General features: G+C 37.6%; 1 protein-coding gene across 1 annotated transcript; it reads right to left on the reverse strand.

The window, feature by feature from the left end:
• Nucleotides 1-1,973: 1,973 nt before the first annotated feature.
• Nucleotides 1,974-20,738, reverse strand: NDC1 (NDC1 transmembrane nucleoporin). Its single transcript, XM_026105315.2, has 18 exons — nucleotides 20,602-20,738; nucleotides 20,334-20,454; nucleotides 18,740-18,841; nucleotides 18,134-18,308; nucleotides 17,497-17,635; nucleotides 16,033-16,141; nucleotides 14,484-14,535; nucleotides 13,697-13,829; nucleotides 11,308-11,400; nucleotides 9,894-9,975; nucleotides 8,842-9,000; nucleotides 7,395-7,649; nucleotides 7,142-7,260; nucleotides 6,819-6,869; nucleotides 5,710-5,773; nucleotides 4,234-4,334; nucleotides 3,115-3,275; nucleotides 1,974-2,231 (listed from the first exon to the last, which is right to left on the reverse strand). The coding sequence occupies exons 1-18, from the start codon at nucleotides 20,641-20,643 to the stop codon at nucleotides 2,168-2,170; spliced, it is 2,022 nt and encodes a 673-aa protein (XP_025961100.2). The 5' UTR covers nucleotides 20,644-20,738; the 3' UTR covers nucleotides 1,974-2,167.
• Nucleotides 20,739-20,918: the final 180 nt, after the last annotated feature.

Consider the following 20,918-nt stretch of genomic DNA (forward strand, 5'->3'; position numbering starts at 1 on the left):
TAAAATGCCAATATACTTCCTCTGTTTACCACAGAGCAATATAATTATGCCAAAAGCCAAAACTACAATGTTATCCCTATTTCTATTTGAATCAGGCAAGTCAGTTACTGCATCTTCAGAGGGCACCCAACATACGCTTTAAATTTTTGTTCCCTTATATTCATAAGCATGAGATATTGTAAAGGATGCACTTTTTGTTTTTAAGTAAAAGTTGGGGGGCAGGGAAGGACTATAAAAGCCCTTCTTAAAAAAAACTGTAAAGGGACCACAAAGCAATCAGCTTTTGAAAGCTCTTCTGTCATACACTGAGAATGCCATGAATCACATGCACATTAGCAGATGTGTGCAAATCCCCACTGCAACACAAGGACAGACCTCAAGCACTTTGGTGTCAAAAAGAAGTCTGCATTTTAAGCCTCCTGCTGACAGCCATAACAGTTAATTACAACTTGCAGCTTATAGTTGTGGGAGTATTGCACAAAATGCCACAGCAATAAAAAAAACATTCTGCACCTGTTTAAATGCATGAAAAAATTATTTAAAACCTTCAACCAAAGTATTTGGGTTAACAGTTACACCTGAGGTACTAGCTAAAGCACCATTTTAACTCCAGGTGCACACTGCGAATGTGATCATGAGCAAATTAAATTATTTAATAAGCCCAACAGGCAAGAGGTTTGGACATAATAGTCAAATCTGTGGTAAAAGTTAAGCCTGGGGAAACTTTAAAAGACTTTGGGTTTAACCTTTAAATATAATAAAAGGCTGTCCATTACCTTACAGTGTTTGCTGTATGTTACCTCAATCTAAAGGGAACAGTATAGCTCAGTCTGGATCGCAGAACTAACACATGCATTATCTGCATTTTAAGAAAATTAAATGCCTCAGTTCTGAGGCAAGAAAGCAATATGCAGTTGGTTTCCTCCCCCACCCCCTCTTCTTAAAGCATAAAGGGCCACTAAGGAATTGTTACCCAGCCACTCTATCAGCTGATCAAGTCATCACACCAACATAACTGACATCATGGCCATCTTCAGATCTTAGGTACTCCAGTAAAACACAGGACTAAGAGCACTGAAGAGAATGGAAGGAAAATGATCCAGGTATGCTTTCCTCTCATCACACTGAATTCATTTCTACGACAGTTTAACTTACATTTATCTTGAGAAAGTTACATGCAAGGTACTGCAGCTGCATCTCAGCATTTCATATTACATATATGTTTTCTAGTGTAGCTGTGACAGTAACTAGAGCAAGTTTAAAAAAAGAGGTAGCTCACATTTTCAAACAATTTGGACAAGTTTGCTTCCAAATGAAGCATTTAAAAGGTTTTAAAAGGTCGTGTTTTTCATCAAAATAATGTACATTACTGGTAGCTTCTGAAAAAGTTGGGAAGAATGCTGGTTTGCAACATAGCCATCTACCTTAACAGAAGGCTGTTGATCCAAACTTCTTGGAGTTCATTCACAATATCACTACTCAGAAGAGATTTACTAAATACTATAATGCTTCCTGCATGTTTCAGTGTAGATCAGAACTTAGTTTCAAAGGTCACCTTAAAGATAAAACCCAAGCTGCTAGCTTTTCAAGAGCAGTTGTATAAAACATTGACAGTATTTGTGTCTAAACAGCGCCTTTCTGCACACCCATTTTACTCTGAAGGAGTATTTTCATCTTACAGAAGAGTAGCATGTTTTATTCCTGGGCACATCTGCTTCCTACTTTTAAAGTACATAGTTCACCTGCACTAAAAGTGTTATCAACTGGATTTATGAAACACTTAGGCATACTAATTATCTATGCAAATCTCTACTTATCCCTTTAACAGGAAAGGGTAGGGAAAGAACACACAGTGAAAAAAGTGAACGTTCTGAGTGGCAAAGTAACTCTAATCATCTCAAATGTTGACAGCAATCTTACAAATAAGAAAATGTCAGTTCTTATTGTATGTAAGTGATATTAAAAAGACAAGATGAATTTAAAATTTTTATTATACAAAAGACAAACTGATCTGAAACCAGAAGAGTTTCTGTACAATTCTGAGTTTTGTTCTGTGACTTGTATTTCCACATGCTTTTCCAAACAGCCAAGATAGAAAGGCTCATTAGTCCCATTTTCTTCTTACCAAAAGTGCTGAACACAAGCTGTAGATGTATCAAAATCTAATTTATTCTTTGTATTCCAAGAATTGCTGAAGTCTTTTCTTGTGTTCTGTAGACACTTGCACTGCACTAAAAACCAAATGCAGAACATAAGATTTTACATTAAAGGTAATACATACACCACAAAAATAACATGTCATGTCACAAGCAAGCAGGCATAGAAAGCAAGAGTTACAGTGCAGCTGAAGTTAGAAAACCCAGCTGTATGAAAATTCTATGTTCCAAGTCCAAAAAAATTAATTTTAATCCTCAAAACCATCAATTCTCAGCCTCTAAGATTGTTCAACACCTTCCACTACTAAAAGACACTTGTCCCTAGAAACAGTCTATTTCTTTACCATTTAACACACCCAAGCAATTGTTTACCTTGCAAGAATGATTTTTTTAAAGCTAAAAAAGAATCTCAAAAAATAATCTACTATATATCTAGCACTCCAAACTGAATGACATTTCTTCCCCAAAGAAAGAGTTAGTTAGATGCTGAAGAAGTGTCTTTTAGTCCCACGTATTCAGAAGCCAAATGTGAAAGTCTGCCTTCTGTGACAGCAGCAGACAAAAAGCCATTCCCAGACAACCATGAAGCAGGGGTATTTGACTATCTGGACTCTTCCTAGGATTCTTGCTCTACAGAGCAGATAATTGTCTCTAGTTGATTTATTTTCGTTTCAACAGCTAAAATTTATTAAATGAGTAGGTTTTTTTTATGGGCTGCTCTTCAAGAGTCCATGAAAAGTCACTAAGAAAAGCTGCCAGAAATCTGCGAAAATTAAACTTTTAAGGGGGACCATATTGCTACAAAAAAATTTTGTAGCATTCCACAAATCAAAAATACTAAAATACCATCTTAGAATAAAGTCCTGAAGGGATTTTTGCACAAAATTCCCTTTTCATAGGTACTACAATAATATTTAAAGTAAATTTAGCAAGAAAACAGTTACAAAAAAGGCCTTACTTCAAGTGTTCTCCAAAGACAGTAATTATCCGGTATAGTGCTGTTTTCAGAGATGCTCTAAGTGCAAATCGTAGCGTTTTGTAGGATGTGTCCACCAAACTTCCTGAAATCCTGGGAGGTTTGCTAGAAACATGAGGCAGTTTGAAATGTCTGTCTACAACCTAATTGAGAAAAACATAAATGAGCTCATTTCATCTGTTCTTTTCAATTATTTCATAACAGAACATGTTTTTGTCAAATAAATCAAATAGAAACCACAAGTTGAGAAATTCCACCAAGACACATACAAATGTATTGGAGACAGAGTTTGACCTTGCATTCTCTGGCCAACAACATGAGCAGAGAACCAAGTTCTGTGAAGTAAGATTCTATGTTAATGAGTCTTAAATGCTAACCAGAACACACATTGCAGTAGAAGAACAAATCTAACCTTTTAGAAATAAGGTTTTACTTATTCCTTTTTTCTTTTTTTTTTTTTTTTTTTTTTTTTTTTTTTTTTTTTAAATATTTCCTGGTGCCTGTTCTTGGAATAGATGACTTGCACTGAAGAATTTTAATTACCTCAAAATTCTTTCCAAGAATCTCCATTAAGGCAGTATAAACTGATTATATCAATAGGACATGAATAGCCTTAGAAACAATTTTTTAATACACATTTTCAAACATCAGTAATTTGAGTAATGCCATAGTAGTAGTAGTAGAGAAACACCAAACAAATCTTATCTGCTGTGATTTGCAATGTCTCCAAGTGTTCCATGTTGCATGCACACAGCCAACTGAAGTCCTAACTAAACAATTACAATACTATATTTTACGCATTATCCCTTAAATAAGGTTTTTAATTGAGCACTTAGTACCATTTATTTTTTAAATGAAACATTCCATTAAGAACTTTAGGTTTTTTTCTACTTAGCAGGAGAAAGGACTTTATTCAGCTGTTTCATAATGAAAATAGTGGTAACTAGCTGTTTTGTTTAGGTTAACTGCAGATCAGAAGCAATTTACAGCAGTGAGAACTTCAATCTTATGATTGGTCAGCAATGTCAAAATATACAATCAGCAGAACACCTTCTCCTCCCTAAACTTGTTTTGCATCAAGGAAAAGTTAATATTTTTTACCTCCTGAAGAGTCAGTAAAGTATTCAGAATAGCTGGCAGTGTAGTTTGGACAACTCCAAATTGGTCTTCAGTAAATGAGGCAGCTACCAAATGAGACAGACCTTTAAAAAAAAGAAAAAGTTTGATATAATTACTGAATTCTTAACTACTTCTACTTGATTTCTTACCTTCTGAAGCATTAACAAAAATTGGACAGATCCTATTATTACCCGAAGATTTCACTAGTGTGGTAGAATTCTTCAGGATTTACTGGAGCCAGATGAGAATTACTTCAGCTCTGGCTTGCTTCAGGACTAAATTAGTCTCTGGTTTGAAACGTGTACAATAGTTTGAGGTTGATGGTAAGAGAAGGGAAATAATATGCGCAATAAAAGTTAAAAAGCTCCCTCTTTCCACTCCTCAGATCAGCACTGTACCCAACATCAACCAAAAGATGGGACCTATTGTACAATTCTAGCCATACGCAGAACATTTCCAGATCATTTAACTTTCTTTGTTCTCTTCAACAGGCAGAACTCTTTACTAATTTGAGGCAAATCTGGATCTAGCTTTAAATGCTTTCTCAGTTTACTTGTTTATCGGACTAAAACAAATTACAGTACAGCCCTCTAGCCTTAGTTAAAAAGCAAATGATAAATACAGTTTTGCAGAAGTTGATTCCCACCTCTTAACTCTATACTTTCTCACCCATCACCTTCACCAATCTGACACAGCCTGTCATATCTGCCTGTAAAACATCTAACCTAGGAAGAAGAGAGACGTTTGCAGGGTCCAAAAGTTTGCATCAATACTGGTATACACTTGTGAACTTGAAACAAATAAATGAGAAATCCTGTAGTACGACCGCATAGTCTCATTACTATTTTAATTGTCTCCAGACGACCTCCTTCTGTTTGTTTGTTAACTTACTACCCGAGTGCTTTGGGTTGCTTTTCTTTTTTTTTTTTAAGCAAAGACTGTTATAATCTTCTGTATGTTGATACCCATAATCTTTGACACTGTCACCTCATTTTATAGCTGGATCTCATAATTTTGAAATCCCAAGCAACTTCTCTTATTCTCTCTCTCTCAACTGTCCATGATTAAGAGAAAGATTCAGAGCCTTTACTCAGAAAAGCTGTTCTGTAAAAGAACATCATAAATTTGTTACTAAAAATACCATAGAAGTGATACATGGGCTCAGGTAGGAGATAAGCAAAAGGAATCAAATTTAGGAATCTTCAGATCTAACACCCGAACCCCTACTGAACACAAACTATAAGATTTTGCATGGCATCTCAAAGCTAACAAATAACTTTGATCTTTATTCACGTTGGTATCTGAAATGCAGCCACATCTTTGTGTCAAAGTAGATTCAAGGATCTTTCTTCCATTTTACTTATAAAGCACAGGGCACCAAGTCTGGAATTGGATCCTTTTAGTTGTTGTAGTACAAGAGGCAAAGGAGCAGAACACATGGAAATAGAAACTGCTTACCTTCTAATGCCCAGATGTGCATTTGGGCATCGGAGAAAACAGCTTGGATGGAGGCTTCTGGATGCTGTGAAGAAACCAAAGAACTCTGAATGCACTTAAGTATCACCAGAATTGCAGGTTTCAATCAAGGTATTACACATATGACAAGATCACATCTCTCCCCTCAGAAAAGGCTAGTAAGGCTGATAGATCTCAAGGATACACAGAAAATTTTGACCTCTCAAGAAACAAAAATTCCTTTTGAACAGGAGCTGCCCATAAAGCTGTAACTATGATTGGGACTTCAAAAAAAAAGTATATTGTTTAACTAATTAGTTTCTAAGGGTTAAATAGACTAGGTAATTTTCCTATGCTTGTTTCATGAACTTGCTTTACTCAGTCTCCATCTGATCAGAAAACACTGCTCTACATAAGTATGAACCATTCTCACGTGCACAGGAAAGATCTGCATGTAAAGACACGATCCTCACTTGCAGGAAACATTTAAATCTATGAAAAACAAAGATCTAAGGTAGAGGGGAAAGTTTCTGTAAAGCTTAACTGAGTCAGTGTTCTATAATAAGAGAAATGCTCGATTGTTTCTTTGTGTAAATACTAAGTAAGTTTAAGTGTTCCAGTTCACCTGAAAGGTAGTAGTAATATTAGTACCAATATTTCATAAAGAGAAATTCCAAACATCCTGGCTGCTACTTCTCCCATAGAGGAAAATTATAAAGAATTCTTTCAGTACCTTCACCTGACAAAAATTAACTAACTGAATTCTAATTTTAACTAAAGGCCATTTCATCTAATAAATAGCATACGAGACAGATTAAGTTCTCAGTTATTTTCTTCTAAGACATGATGCTTTAATCAAAATACATTTTATAAACAGTTCAGTTTAAATAAGTATCACTTTTTAATGCAGATATGGGATACTACTGCCATGAAACTCACAGTAAGTATAAAGTTTTGCAGTCTGAAGAATGTTGTGAAAGCTTGGAGTAAGACAGAGGTTTCAGAACTGTTACTACTACATATAAAAAGGTACGTAGTGCCACAGCTGAAGCCATATGCTCACATAATCATAGGCCACGCTGCACAGTCACAAGACGTAAGATCATGATTACCTTGCTGAAGAAATACATTATCAGTGCTCGTTTTGATAAGAAGTTTTTAATCTGAAAAGAAACAAAACAAGAGATTAAAAATGTTGCCTTTACTTAACTCAGGGTATGCAGTTGGCCCTCCTCAACTCTAACATCTTCTTACAAGAAGCAGTATAAAGGGATTGGAGAGAGGAGGGGGGAAGGTGTTTCGTTTTGTTTTAAAAAGTTATGCAAGCTAATTGAAGAAGGAAGTATTAATTCAACAGAATGAAAGTCCTTTCAAGAAGAAAGAACACCTAAGCTGCACTGGCTGTAACCCACCTGTACTGCAACTTTTACTCTACCTGTTCTTGCTTGTTCTGAAGCCATGTGTAAATAAAGCTGGGCTGCACTGCCTCACTGCCAGCTCTCACAACAGAGAACATTGGAAAGGATTCTTGGTGAGAACCATTCATTTGCAGATCTACAAAAGAAATAAAGCCTCTTCAGAAAAATCAGTTACCGTCACTTTCATCCTAAAGATACAGATCTCTATCGATATGTCTACTACACTAACAACTACATGGCTAAAAACAAGCACAGTGGAAAAATATCTACCTGAATTCAATGTCCACAGCTTTGGTCCTCTTCTCATAATATGAGGACTTTGGACTGATCCATGCCAAGGAGAGTTTAAATCCAGAATTCCCGCCTTGCAATTTAAAATGGGTGAACTGAAAGGCGTACCAACATCAGACCCAGGTGACGCCTTTAAAGGCAACAGGGATGATTTAACCAGGGAAGGCATGGGGGCTCTGGGAATGACATTAGACCTCTGTAACTGGAAGGACATGTCTTCTGTCACAATGGCTCCTAATGACAAAGAACACAGTGCTTAAAGACAAACAGGCTGGTGCACATAAAACAGGAACAACCAAATAACAAATTTGTCTATTTCGGCAACTTCTGTATCCTCAAAGCTTTAATAAAAGACATCATTTCCACCATGGTCTTTAAAACACTCAACACTAATTTTGATGTGTACTTTTTAAAAACAGCAAAAGATGAGAAGGATCTCTGTAGATTATTTTTCTTTGATAACTAGCACTACTGTGCTCTCATATTATATATATATACATATATATATACATATATATACACATATATATATATACATATATATACACACACACACACATATATATATATATATATGTATATGTATATATATGTAAAGTGTGCTTCTAGGATTAAGCACTAAAAAGCAGCCTACTTAAAGAGAGTCCCTCCATAGGAATGGCCATGCTTCTACTTTGTTTGTCAGCGAGGGCTTCAAGTCAGTCACAAAATCCAAGAGAACAAAGGGAACAGAGCGTGAGGAGCAATTCAACTCTAACATATCAACAGTCCCCTGTCCTGAAGCAGGAGGACACTTGTATCCTAGGCACTGGCTGCTACGGGATTCAATTACTTGGCAGCCCTTGTGTCAGCACAGCTCTGCTGCCAGTCACAAGGCACAAGTCTGGCATGTGAAACACCCGAACTGCTTGCAGGCTGCACATGGCTCAAGAGCCAGGCTGGCTTTCCTCATTCTACAGTGATACTGAGTGAATCACACAAAGGTATTCGGAGTCCCCACAACAAACAAAAAAGTTTTATCAGTTTAAACTAATCATAAGAGCAGTTATGCAAATTACAAAACATCTCCTGGCAAGGTATCAGTTCTCCCTGCACCAGGTTCTACCACTTACTAAAAGTGTAATTACTAGACTTCCTGATTCATGCAAATGTGAAAATATTTACTGTACTGAACAAAACATCATGCACAGTAAACAAACTGAAGTATACTCTTTCCAAGTTTTCTGTTTCAGTTATTTTGGTGTTATTACAACAAGAGTGTTTAAAGTGAAATGGGGGAGGGGGCAGTAGCACTCTTTAATTACAGTTAGTTGAAGGAAAATCTGCAACTCATTTCTCCACACAACTTAACTGAGACTAATGTGCCTTTATAATCTAGCAGTATTTTCAGGCTTTACAAAGTGTTGTGAACTTTTTCCTCAGATACCTGGAGTCTGTGGAGATATTTTCAGTTCTCCTGCTGGCTGCTTTGCTCTCCCATTTGCTGCTGCTGCCGCTTCCTGCTGTGCGATCAGCCTCTGGGTCAGATCACTCAGAAGATTTAAACACTCCTTCGATATTGCAGTCCAGTTGTGCGGGTGCCCACCTAGCAGTATGCACACAAACAATGTGAAATGCAGTAGGCACGTTTAATCAAGATGTGCATCATTGTAGCTATTCTGATAGCGCCCATCTGCTTCCAGCATAAGCTTGAAAAGCTATAGTACCTTTCCATTTCTAAAAAGCCACAGTGCATTTCCACTGTAATAGTTTAGTTAAATACTCAGGGGAAGATGAAAACATGGACAAAGTCTATCTTCCAGTGAATGGGTAACTCAAAGACTTCAGTGAAACCTGCTAAACAAGCAGGAAACACAGGCAGTTCAGCCCATCAGATTTGAAATCTACTGAACAACTGAAATGAACAGAAGTAATATCAACTGTGACTGTAAACAGCTTTGAAGTAGTACAAACACTTAAATGCCTGATGAAGTGCAACAAAAAGTTCCTGAAGGCTTCTAGGCAGCTTTAATTAACCTTCTCTCCCATATCTTTGTATATGGCAAGAGGATTGTATACTAATGGAAATCATAGCCATTGTTTGCTTTCACAACTCTAATGGTGACTTACTATTTATCCTTTATTTCATATCTCACTGATATCCGAACATTAAGCTTTCATACACATCTGCTAGATTATTCAGTTTGGATTATTTGACTTGTGAGGTCGAGAGTACCCTGCTTTCAGTACCCCGAGACCTTTGTTTCCTCATGGCTGTCACGTGAATCAAACAACAGGCACCACTATTTGTTGAGCTTAGTAGATGAAGCAATATGAATATAGACAATTAAGCATCCTTTTGGAAAAACCATCATAGGGGTATTTTTACTTATAAGGCCTCCTGGCTTATGCAGCATGCCTCACGTTCATTACTTCTAAAAGCACTTGATTAACACTTTTTTTTAAAAAGGAATCAACATGGAATAGTTTTATAATTACCTGGTTGACTAAGACTAAAGACTTCCTGTCGGCGAACAGGAGAATACTGGGAAAGTAACATCAAGTCTTGCAAGGCTAAAAACTGCAAAGAAAAGAAAATGTTTTAGTGCATTCAAATATCCAATGGGTTTCCATAAAAATATGAGTTATCTTTCCAAATGCAATCCTCAAAGAACGAGTTCTCGCAGAAACTACAGCCCCATGTCAGAGAAAAAGGAGGCAAGGAACTGCACACATCTCTAGAATCACTTTGGACGGGGCTGCTGAGAAAGTAAGAGCTTCACAGAGAACTTTACTGACATTTTGTTTCTTTTGATGTAAAGAAGATCTAACATACTGTTTCTAGTCTTAACAGCTAACAACTCAGACAAAGAGCTCAAAAAATCTAAAGCAAGAACTCTTTCTGCAAGCCAGAGCTCAGCTACATAGTTTGTCATACAGTATCAAACCTGCTTTTTTCTTAAGAAAAGCTGTTTTTCTGCTTATTTAAGCAGTGAATATGGCAATCCTGAAACAACCGGATTTCCCACACCTTGCAACTATGAGAAGGCTTGATTAATTAGCTACTTCAGTAAATACTGAGAGTATAAGTTAGACTTCCTGCATCTTTAACAGTGCTAGGAAGCCCCTAGTCTTCCCAACCATCCTCTGACAATGCAGCAAACATTAAAAAAGGTATTCAAATGATTTGCAACATAGTGCATTTTGAGTCTTATCAGAGACCTCTATAATCATTAAATGTGGAGCTTGCATGTGCAAGGGAATATTCTCATCTTTCTTTACACAATACTTCTCATATGAGTTCCCACATTTTTATGTCAATAAATCCTGTTAAAGATTACCAAAGTCAAGACCAAAATTACTCTCCTCTATTCACAGATTTTAGGTAGCTTTTATAGTATTGTCTTTAAGGGAGGAGGAAAAAGAAAAAAGACTCCCAACATAAATATGGAAATCATTTTTAATTTCAAGAAAGAAAAGCACATGTGTAAGAACACAAATACTTGCAGTGCAGGCAAAGCGTTAAGAGTGCACAAAGATTTGACAAAATAACAGTTCATCTGATAGAGACCCGACGTTAAATAAGTTAAAAACTGAATCTCACTAACATTTTGTTTTAGTATAAGTACACTAACGTGTTTTTGTTGCACACAAATTAAATACATCTCACTTCTAACTAAATGAGTCTCTCTTCAGCTTAAGAGTAACATAGCATGGTAAGCACCAGCAGATGTCACTACCAAACAAGTTTTCATCACTAAGAGTTACTCCCTTGTTGAGTGTTCTCAGGCAGCTTTTTAGAAGAACAAACACCTTAATTAAAATAACTGCTACACAGAAGATCTGATTACAGACTTTGGGAAACACCCTCTCAGCACACATCGAGCTGGGAACATGTTGGTGATTTTGTTACCTTTATAATAAGGGGAGGGTTGCTGTTTAAAATTTTAGGTAGGCACTGGTCCGTCTCCTCAGCAAAAGTTGGCTGGACAGGAAAATGATGTGTCTAAATAAAAACATCGGAAGCTGTGTTACACAGAGCAAAACATGAGAAAAATTGATGAAAGACCACACCCAAGCTGATATTTGTCAGATGAATGATGAACAGCTACAAAAACACATACCCAGACTCTTCAACCTACTGTAAACCAGCCTGTAATTCCTAACACAGAAAAAGACTTTAGCAGTTACTTCTGAAGTTGAGAAGTCCTAGCAAATCCAGCTACCATCCTTCATTGTATTTATCTTCAAATACCTTCCATGTTACCTATATGGTTAGTAGTTAGGGGCATCGTATCATATGAAAAAAGAAGTCCACCTATCTGTAGTTAGGTGGGGGAAACTAGAGACACCACATTAGCAAGAAATAAGACTGAAACCTAAACTGTAATGTCCATCTTTAAAAGTGTACCTTGACCAACCTGGTGAAGAACTGAGGGTTCCACAATCAAATAAAAGACTTCAAAATTCTTCACTTGTATTGTTTCACTAATAAACTACAGAATTCTTATTTTTATCATCACATTATTCATATTCTTTTAACAGAATGTTTTCCTATTCTCATGATTACAATGATTAAAATGCAAATAACAGTGCTTAAATTGTATCGAACACTGCATCTTTTTAATACTATTTAATATGAACCTTTTTGGGTACAGATTATCTGTCTCATGTTTACAGCAATCTTTCTTTGAAACTATTTCTTTCAGCTTTTTCTCCCTCCCTTTCCAATGGCTAAATTGAAATTTATAGTAACAATCACTTATAAAGGGTTAAAGTGATTTCATGTGGAACTGATTTAAATGTACAATTTCTCTAGTGACTTTTCAGTTTACACTATGCCACTATTTACCAAGAGCTCTGAAAGTTGTTCAGCTCATCAAAAGAAAATTCACATGGATAAGCAAATCTTTTCTTTAACAGTCAAAAGGGCAACATCCATTTTATACTTTCACAACTGGATGCTTTTTTTGTCTCACATAGCTTTATAAGCAGTACAGTAATTAGTGGTATTGAGACAGTGCTCAACAGCGCTTTAACTATTATCCTTTGAAATTGGACATTCACACCTCAGAACTCGTTCCAGCCTGTCTACAGATTCTCACACATTATTACATCAGTTATGTTCCAGTCATTACTAATCTTTTCTCCGTGCAATCATAATAACTAGAGACCATTTAATTATAATTAACACTCTAAAAAGCACTGAATATGGCTTTTTATCCCATAAGAGTCCTTTGCATTTCAAGAATATATTAGTCCAGGCTTTGAATCCAACTCCTTTTCCTATTAACCTGCAGTCTAATAAAAGTTTTCAAAAAAAAAATCAAGTTAGATGAACAACTTCGTGCTCTATATTTTTGTAATGGAATACCTGGATTAGCCAAAGATAGTCTTTTCTAGTTCTTTGTCTGCAAGACTTAATTTTCTTAATTCAAGGTCTCAGCTTTATTCTAATGCAATTTATTATATATTTAAATTGCCTTTTTTAGCTATATTAATTTGTAGCTTAGTGGTTAAATGAAAAAAGCAAAAAGTATTAATTCCCAAGATTGCTTGAAGTCTATTTTAATACCATACCCTGAATTCTATTAACTTGTCTGTGCTTTGGAGGGCTGCATACTTTGATGGCTTGTTTAAATTCGAGATTTCTAGAGCTTAGCTCGTAGAATACTGACAGTGTTTTGGTTTCTTCCATATTGTGAAGTTTCACTGAGAGCTAAATAGTTTCCAGATATTATATTCCTGTGTAACCTACAGCTGTTTGTAGCAAGTCTTCAGCTAGTCTCAAGCTCAAATACAAATGACTGCATGGAAACACAGGTAAGGACCAAGCTAATAAGCTCTGCCAGACAGATATGGGCTCTGTACTGGCTCCGCTGTCTCTTATACCAAAATGACATAAGAAAGTTAGTGCTGGCTCCAGGCAGCACAAAGTTCTTTGTTAGGGTGGCCCCAGGAGCACCTGCATGGACTCAGTATCGATCATAAGACCAGGAAAAGGGAGACATGGAAACAGAAGCAGAGGAGTAGGAAGAAGAGGTAGAAACAAAGCACTGCTGCAAACATACTAATTTTGTGAGCAGCACAAGCTTGTCTTGCTGTAGAGGAGGAGGGAAAAAAAAAAAAAAAAAAAAAAGTCAGTTAACCCCCAGGACTCTCTTGACTGCTCAGATATCCATAGCATGGGCTTGGAAAATCAGGGAATTCATAATTGTTTCCCAGTAAAACTACTCTTGAAAAGAAAGTATTAGCTATGCAACACTGATGTTAGGCCTTTAGTATTGTCATTAAGGACTAACCTCTGTAGCATAGATTTTGAAGAGTAACCAGGTAATGTACCAGGTAATCAGAAGAAATACTCCACATAACCAGGCATGGTAGAGCAAGGAGAGATCCAATAAGCCAGTCAGAGTGTCAAGAGGATGCAATTTACTGCAGATAAAACAAGAAGACATAAGTATTTTTATTATGAAAGATGCCAATAATAAGCTGTTAGAGTAGCAACAATTTCAAGAAGTATTTTCCTTTTTTTCTTTGCAAAGACTTTCTCAAAGACATTACAGAAATCCCATTTATTCCTTTTAACTTTTCAGTAACTATGAACCTGAAATATGTAAGTAATGAAATTAAAGAAAATGAAATACGAAATAAGTAACTATAATCACAGTTTCAGTCAATTAAGGTATTTAGAACTCCAGCTTCCCTATTGTAAAACAAATGGCAGCCACACAAAAATTAAGATATGCAAAACAAACAAACAAAAAAGCCACACAAACAGAAAAGCAGATAAACCTCATAAACAAAATGAGATTTGGACAGTTAAGCCTTTCTAATATTTTAGATAATTAGAGAGATGAAGGAGACCAGTGAGGATTTCTTAATGACTATAAGACAGATCCAAAAGGAACCAACACACTCTGGTAGGAGCCATTTCAGAAGTATGTAACAGTCCCTGTGCGCTGTACTGAGAGGCAAGGAACTAGATCCTACTACACACCAAGAACCAGTCGCTAAGCCAGACTTCTTTAGCAAAGGGAGCTGTTGGAAACATTCTCCTGCAAGTTTTCAGTACAGTATGCTACCTACCTGTCTATGTGAAGATCCATTGTGGTACTTATCCATGCCCTTGGAATATAACCTATGGGCCCAAAAAAGAAACACTGTGAAACAAATATGACACTGCCAAACGCGTACATCTTAGGCCAGAAACAAGTCAAAAGTAGAATAAATGTACAGAGACAAGGACTGGCCTTTTAACATGCATGTTCTAGAGAACAAATAATCTTTGTTTTCTTTAGAGACTGAAACAAGAGAATGAAAAAAGGCTTCAGGCCAGCAACTATACAGTAAAAGATGTAGGTCTTATCCCAAATTTTATTTCCAGCTTCTCAGGATGTCTTATTTGAGTTATTTGTATTTCTTCACTAACAAAAGAGGGTTAGCAGTAATTTAATATTCATTTTCAGCACAGCTCAAGCACCAGTAGAGTGTTTTTACAGATTTAATGGAAAGCAGTATAAAACACTACATTTTTAACTTATTCCCTAATGTAAATAAAATGGAAATCATTTTAGCATATTTTGACATCATTTAAGTGTCTAACTACAACTATAACTTTAAAAATACTGATTTTAAGAAAGTCTAGTCCTAAAGAGCAAACTTTGGTTTCACTTGGGAGGGAGCCGTGTTATCTTTTTCTCCCCAATTTTCTCCAAATAATACAAAGTGCACCTGAGAATAAAGGCAAAGTGCTCAGTTTTACATTTTAAAAAGTGAAAACATTGTAAATGTTTATATACAATATACATATTTACTATATAAATAAAAAAGCCACACACACTGCTGGTATTTCAGGTTCAGCTCTGTGAGGCTGTAACTCCAAAACCAGGCAATGGAAGGAGGAGTCCAAAGCACAGAGATGTTTGTGCACCTTATAAAGGAATTACTATAATATCAGGAATATTTAAAGAAAAAACAACAAATATAAATTACAGACCAAAATAAAACTTTTGAATTGCACTACTCTCACATTTGCAGTCTTTCCGTCACAAATCAGGACTGATATTTAGACAGTGGCCTGAAGCATCAGGACTTAAAACGTACACTTGTTAAACACAGGCCGGTAAGGTTTCATAGCTCCTCTTACGGGCAAGTTACTTCACAACTGCCTGCAACAAGTTTCCTCCACAAAAAAGGATCACTGGAGACTCAATAACCCCGAGAAGAACCAATGTTTTAGTAAGGTGTCCGAACACAGACTTTAGGTTACAGTTAGGAAACTAGTGTTCCCCACTGTCCTCACCTTGTAATATTATAAAGAGATGACAGTGTTATCAGCTAGATCAGGAATTCTTATAGAAGGTGTTAATCTCTTTGGAGAAGAGACATTTCACATATGCCACACAAGCTTCTGTGAAGCAGTAAGAACTGCTATCATACAAATACTGCTAAGGTTCAAGCTCCGTGCTTTTTCTCACTAAAAAGAGAAGTGTTAGCTCTGCCTACTTTTTAAACAAGCCTGTATGTCTTCAGCAAGTTATTTGGAAGATTGAAAAATAGTATAACATGCCTGACTGATTAAAGAAAGTTTTCAGAATACAGAAATAGTAATAGTAATAATTTCAGGAATCCTTACCAAAAAAGTAATATGCAATACAGAAGTTTCTAACCAAATACAGCGATTCCACACAACTGTGTTTAACAAGAAGAGGCAAAGATCGTCTGAAACGTAAGTACTTGTATTGCTAAAAATAAACAAACAAACAAACTAGTTTAACATTCTGCATTCAGAACATATCATTTTAAATGATACAAAAGGATAAGGTAGTTGAAATGCAGTACATTTGAAGTTTAGATGACTTTAAAAGATTATTTAAGGTAATTCCAGGTGTTACAACTACTACTTATTCTCTCAGTCTATTTCTGTCATTTTATAATCATCTCTAGTTTTCATCCTTCTTCCTCCTTGTATCAGCATGGACAGTGGGGAAACTGACTTTAAAAACCGGGAAACAAACTATAAAAACCCTATCTAATGTGAAGTAAACAGAAAACAAATGAGGGCGCATTTCATCCACTAGATTTCATTTAGACTCCGGTGTTTGATTAAAACACATGGAAAATTCCGACAAGTGTGAGTTGACGCTAATCCTTCTAACAGCAAGAGCAGTGCACTGCTGAATCATTTCTCCATAAAAACAAATAACATATCTTTCCAAAAGACCAAAGAAACCTGTCTGAATGTACATGCAAATGAAACCAAATCTTACTTGGCTAGGTTGCATTTAAAAAAAGTTTTCTAATAGTAATTAAAAAAATACAATAACTATGCCTTGATGCTTAGTTTGTTGCTTGCTGATAAACGGAATGGTCATAAACTGTATCAGTGCAAAACATTTAATTCAGACAACCTTGTTTAAAGACATTTTGCCAAATCAGTTGGACTCTGTAAATCTGGGAGTCCTGCAAAGTTAATGGCTGCTGCAAGGCTATAGCAACAGCAGAAATATTTTTAGATGGTGGTTCACAAGCCACCCCTCAGCATTTCTCATTGGCACCAACTTCTGCAGAACTGCCAGAGCTCCCTCTGAAAGACTTAATGGAACTTCAGTTTCTACAGCACTACACACAAACAAGTGCTGGATGTTGAGCTTTAAGCAAGATTTAATAAGCTATTTAAACTTTAAATGATTTGGTACTCAGTTACAATTGATAATATGCTTTTGTTACTCTCAGGGATTTTTCAGCTTTTAGGTGACCCTTGCTGTCAGTTTCTGAAGATAACACTCAGTACCTGCATGTTGTCTTTTTCTCTCTCTCTCTTCTGTTGTGGTCCACCTCGACCATTATTTAATAGAGGGATGTAAATTTTATAATTGTGGCATCCTCAACTTCTGTGCTTATTTGAAAGGGCATGATAGGAAGGAGGAGGATGAAAACCACTGGCATTTGAAGCTAACTATGTGTATGCTTCATCAATTAGTGAAAGCATGTCAACAGAGAGCTGCTATCGCCCTATTAGAAAGTACAAATAATCAACTGTTATTGATCACTGTTTTGCTTTGACATTTCATTCTGCGAAGGCTTTTAAATTTCTTACCTGTATGATTGGAAATGGCAAATAATTCATATTGTTAACAAGATACAAAAGACTGTAACTGTATCCCATGAAAGCTCCAGACAGTAGAAAGAAGAGGTGGTATTCATTTAGACACACCTGAGGAACAGCATCATCTAGGCTAAAATAAAGAAGTTGGTATTAATTCTCAGTCAAAAAAGAGAAAAACACAGTTATTCTAGCCTTAAGTAACCAGGAGTTTGTTTTTATTGTCCTGATCAGGATATATATTTCAGGTGTTCTTCCCAAAGTGTGAATCCCTCCACCTATTTTTGTAACTCATGCATGAGGATGCTTCTGGTATTTTTTGAGTATGTCATGTTGACCAAAAGACCAAGACCTAGTTCAAGGAACAACTAATCTTCTATCATTCAACTTCTGTCAACAATCATGGCAATTTAGATTTTTTGAGCTTCTGGCGCAATTATTTCTTTAATGCATTGTAACATCTGGATAAATTAGGGTATTTCCTATCCTTTAGCAAAGGATATCAACACATAATTGCTCATTTTTCTTAGTACTCAAATCTTATTGTTTTGTTCAAAAGAGGGCATAAGTAAAAACATTTTTCAATAAGAGATCTTTGCATAATTCACTTTTAACACACACAAGTAATTACCTTTCTGAAGATGTGCAGGGCACAGCAAGAAACTGGAACTTCCCTTTTGTCATAACTGCAGCACACCAAGCAACCAACACTCCCATTACAGCGTGAACAACTGAATGAATAACTTGCTGAGGGTGAATAATTTTTCCTATCAGTGCTAATCGAGAGCATGGTATTGATGGCACAACTGCAAATAAAAGCTCAAAGTGAATTTTCGTTTCAAACGTCTAAAATACTTCATTTTAAAAAGATGCCATTGGTACCAAAGAAGCTTTTACAGTTAGAATCAGTCACTAGACGATAACAAAACCAACAAAGTAACTCAGCTAAAGAGTCTCTCAGCCACGAGACACTCTTGAGGAATTTGGAATGTTCTCTCCTTTGAAAATCACTATCTTCTGACACGAACAAATCCACTATAGTCATGGTCCTCCCTTTGTCACTGAAGCAATGAATAAATACAAAGTGCTCACCTTTACTTAAAAATAAGCTTTGATAAATTTATTTTTCAATTAATACAGACAATGCACAATGTTAAGTATGTCAAATACAAATCTTTTTAAACGGTCACCCTGTTTAATTCAGGTATCATAGCCACTTCATCAATTTATAACCCACCTGCATAAAATTCAACATTGAAGATGCTTATTACTAGTATCACCACAGACATAAGAAGAATACAAAAGATGATGTAGGAAGTATATAAATCATTGAAAGAATCTAAAATAAGAAAAAACACAATATCAGATTATAAGAAGACAACACAGATACACTAAATAAGCGAGAACATTTAAGCAGTTAGCAATAATCCACTAGGTGCATAATGGAGAGTCATGTTCAATGGATTCAACTAATTTCATACCAGATCAGCCCAGTTGCACAATACTACTGGTTGAAAGCATATTTAAATTTCACAGAAAATACTCTATAACTGAGTTTATCATAAATGAACATTCACAGTTTTGAAGCTCCATTTGAAAGTTTTTTTTAAAAAAAAAACAAAAAAAAACTACTGCTGAACTAACACAGCTTCCTGTCATTTAGTAAAACCTGCAGCCATAGACTCACACTGAAAAGATAAGGAATTTTTTACAGAGGAAATTGTTTTTGTTTGGTTGTCTTTCAGGGTTTTGTACTTTCAATGGGAAAAAGAAATCAAGTCTGTCTTCCTTGAGCAGCTAAATGATCACAGCTATCAAGTTTCCATTAAAACAATTCTCCATTTTCTGTGCTGTGTGTGCACGCACTGGGGGAAAGTTTGGGCTACTCAAGCAATTTCGTTCGTGATCCAATGCACCAAAGCTAGAGGAGTCTTAGGCTCTCCATGCAAACAGCAGATGCCCAGGGTGGACAGGGGAAGTGTGTCCAAGCACTTAAAACAGAGAACTAAATCATATAGCCTGATTTTTCTCTGAAGAATATACTTACATCAGCTTGCAATAGTTATTTCTACTTAGGGAAAACTAGGGCCTTTATGGTTATAAGCAACACAGAAATTTGCATTTTAAAAGACCAGTTAGAAACGCACAAAGTAAAACTGAAATATCATGTCATAGTCATTTTATCCCCTTTCTCCAAATCCAAAACAACAGAGAAGGTGGAGAAATGCAAATGTAAACACAGGACTGTAAAACTACAAAAGAGTCAAAGGGAACCCGGTCAACTACTGCAGCTAGAACTACTTTATTTTACAAACTGATTCAAAATACTAGCCTCAGGTCACTTCACATCGAAACATCATTTCTGTAACAAAGCATTTAAAACAATCTCTGCCATGAGCAAAAGGAATTAAATCTAAAAGGTAAATGAAAGTGCGCATTCATGTACACCTGCACAGTGCTTGCATATACACACCTTCTTCTCTTTAAAGAGCCACTGAGCTGTCAGTGAAGATGTGCCTCAGCCTTGTGCAATTAAACACACGAATTTCTACTGCGCATACGCAGCAGTCAGTCTGCACACTTAATTTAGAAGCATGGGGCACACAAACAGCACATGCCAGATCCCCAGGTTTTAAGCGAGTAGTCTCTAGGCAGCGCCCCGTGTTCCAGCAACAGGATAGCTTCAAAACAACCAGCAAAGGCAGAGCGAGGAGAGCCCCTCGCGGGAAGCAGTGCTCCCCAGCACACGGGAGCACTCGAGCGAGCCTCCACAGCAGGCGGCTCCCAGGCCGCCCGCCCCCACCCCCCGCTCCGCGGCCCCAGACACCTACTGGAGACCCAGCGCAGCGGGTGGAAGGGGTCGATGCCGCTGAGGACGACGAAAGCCGCGGTGCAGAGGGGCAGCAGCAGCACGGACCAGGCGACGGCGGCGGCCACCCTCCAGCCCAGCACCTGCGGGAGCAGAGCGTGAGCGGCCGCACGGGGCCCACCAGCCCTCGGGGGGGGGGGGGGGGGGGAAAGGTACCGGGGGCCGCAGCGTCGCCCCCCCCCAACCCGGCGGCCCAACGGCCGCGGCGGCGGCGGCGGCCTCGCGCTCACCTGTCGGAGCAGCGCCTGCTGCTGGCCCGGCCCCGCGCTCATGGCTCCGGCCCGGCCGCCGGCCCGCGCCGCCGTTCAAAGTCTCCGCCGTGCAACGGCCGCCCCTCGCCAGCTGCACGCCACTTCCGCTGCCCGCCGGCGGATCAGACGGCCGGCAGCCAATGGGAGCCACTTTCCCCGCCCCTCCGAGCGGAAGTGACGCCGCGCGCGGGGCATGGCGAGGACTACAAGTCCCGGCGTGCCCCGCGGCACGCTCCATGTGCTGGGGGGGCCGGGCCGTGAGGGAGTGGCACACGCGCCCGACTGTCGGCGCGGCG

The sequence above is a fragment of the Dromaius novaehollandiae genome, chromosome 8 (genome assembly GCF_036370855.1).
Source record: "Dromaius novaehollandiae isolate bDroNov1 chromosome 8, bDroNov1.hap1, whole genome shotgun sequence".
Classification (NCBI taxonomy): Eukaryota; Metazoa; Chordata; class Aves; order Casuariiformes; family Dromaiidae; genus Dromaius; species Dromaius novaehollandiae.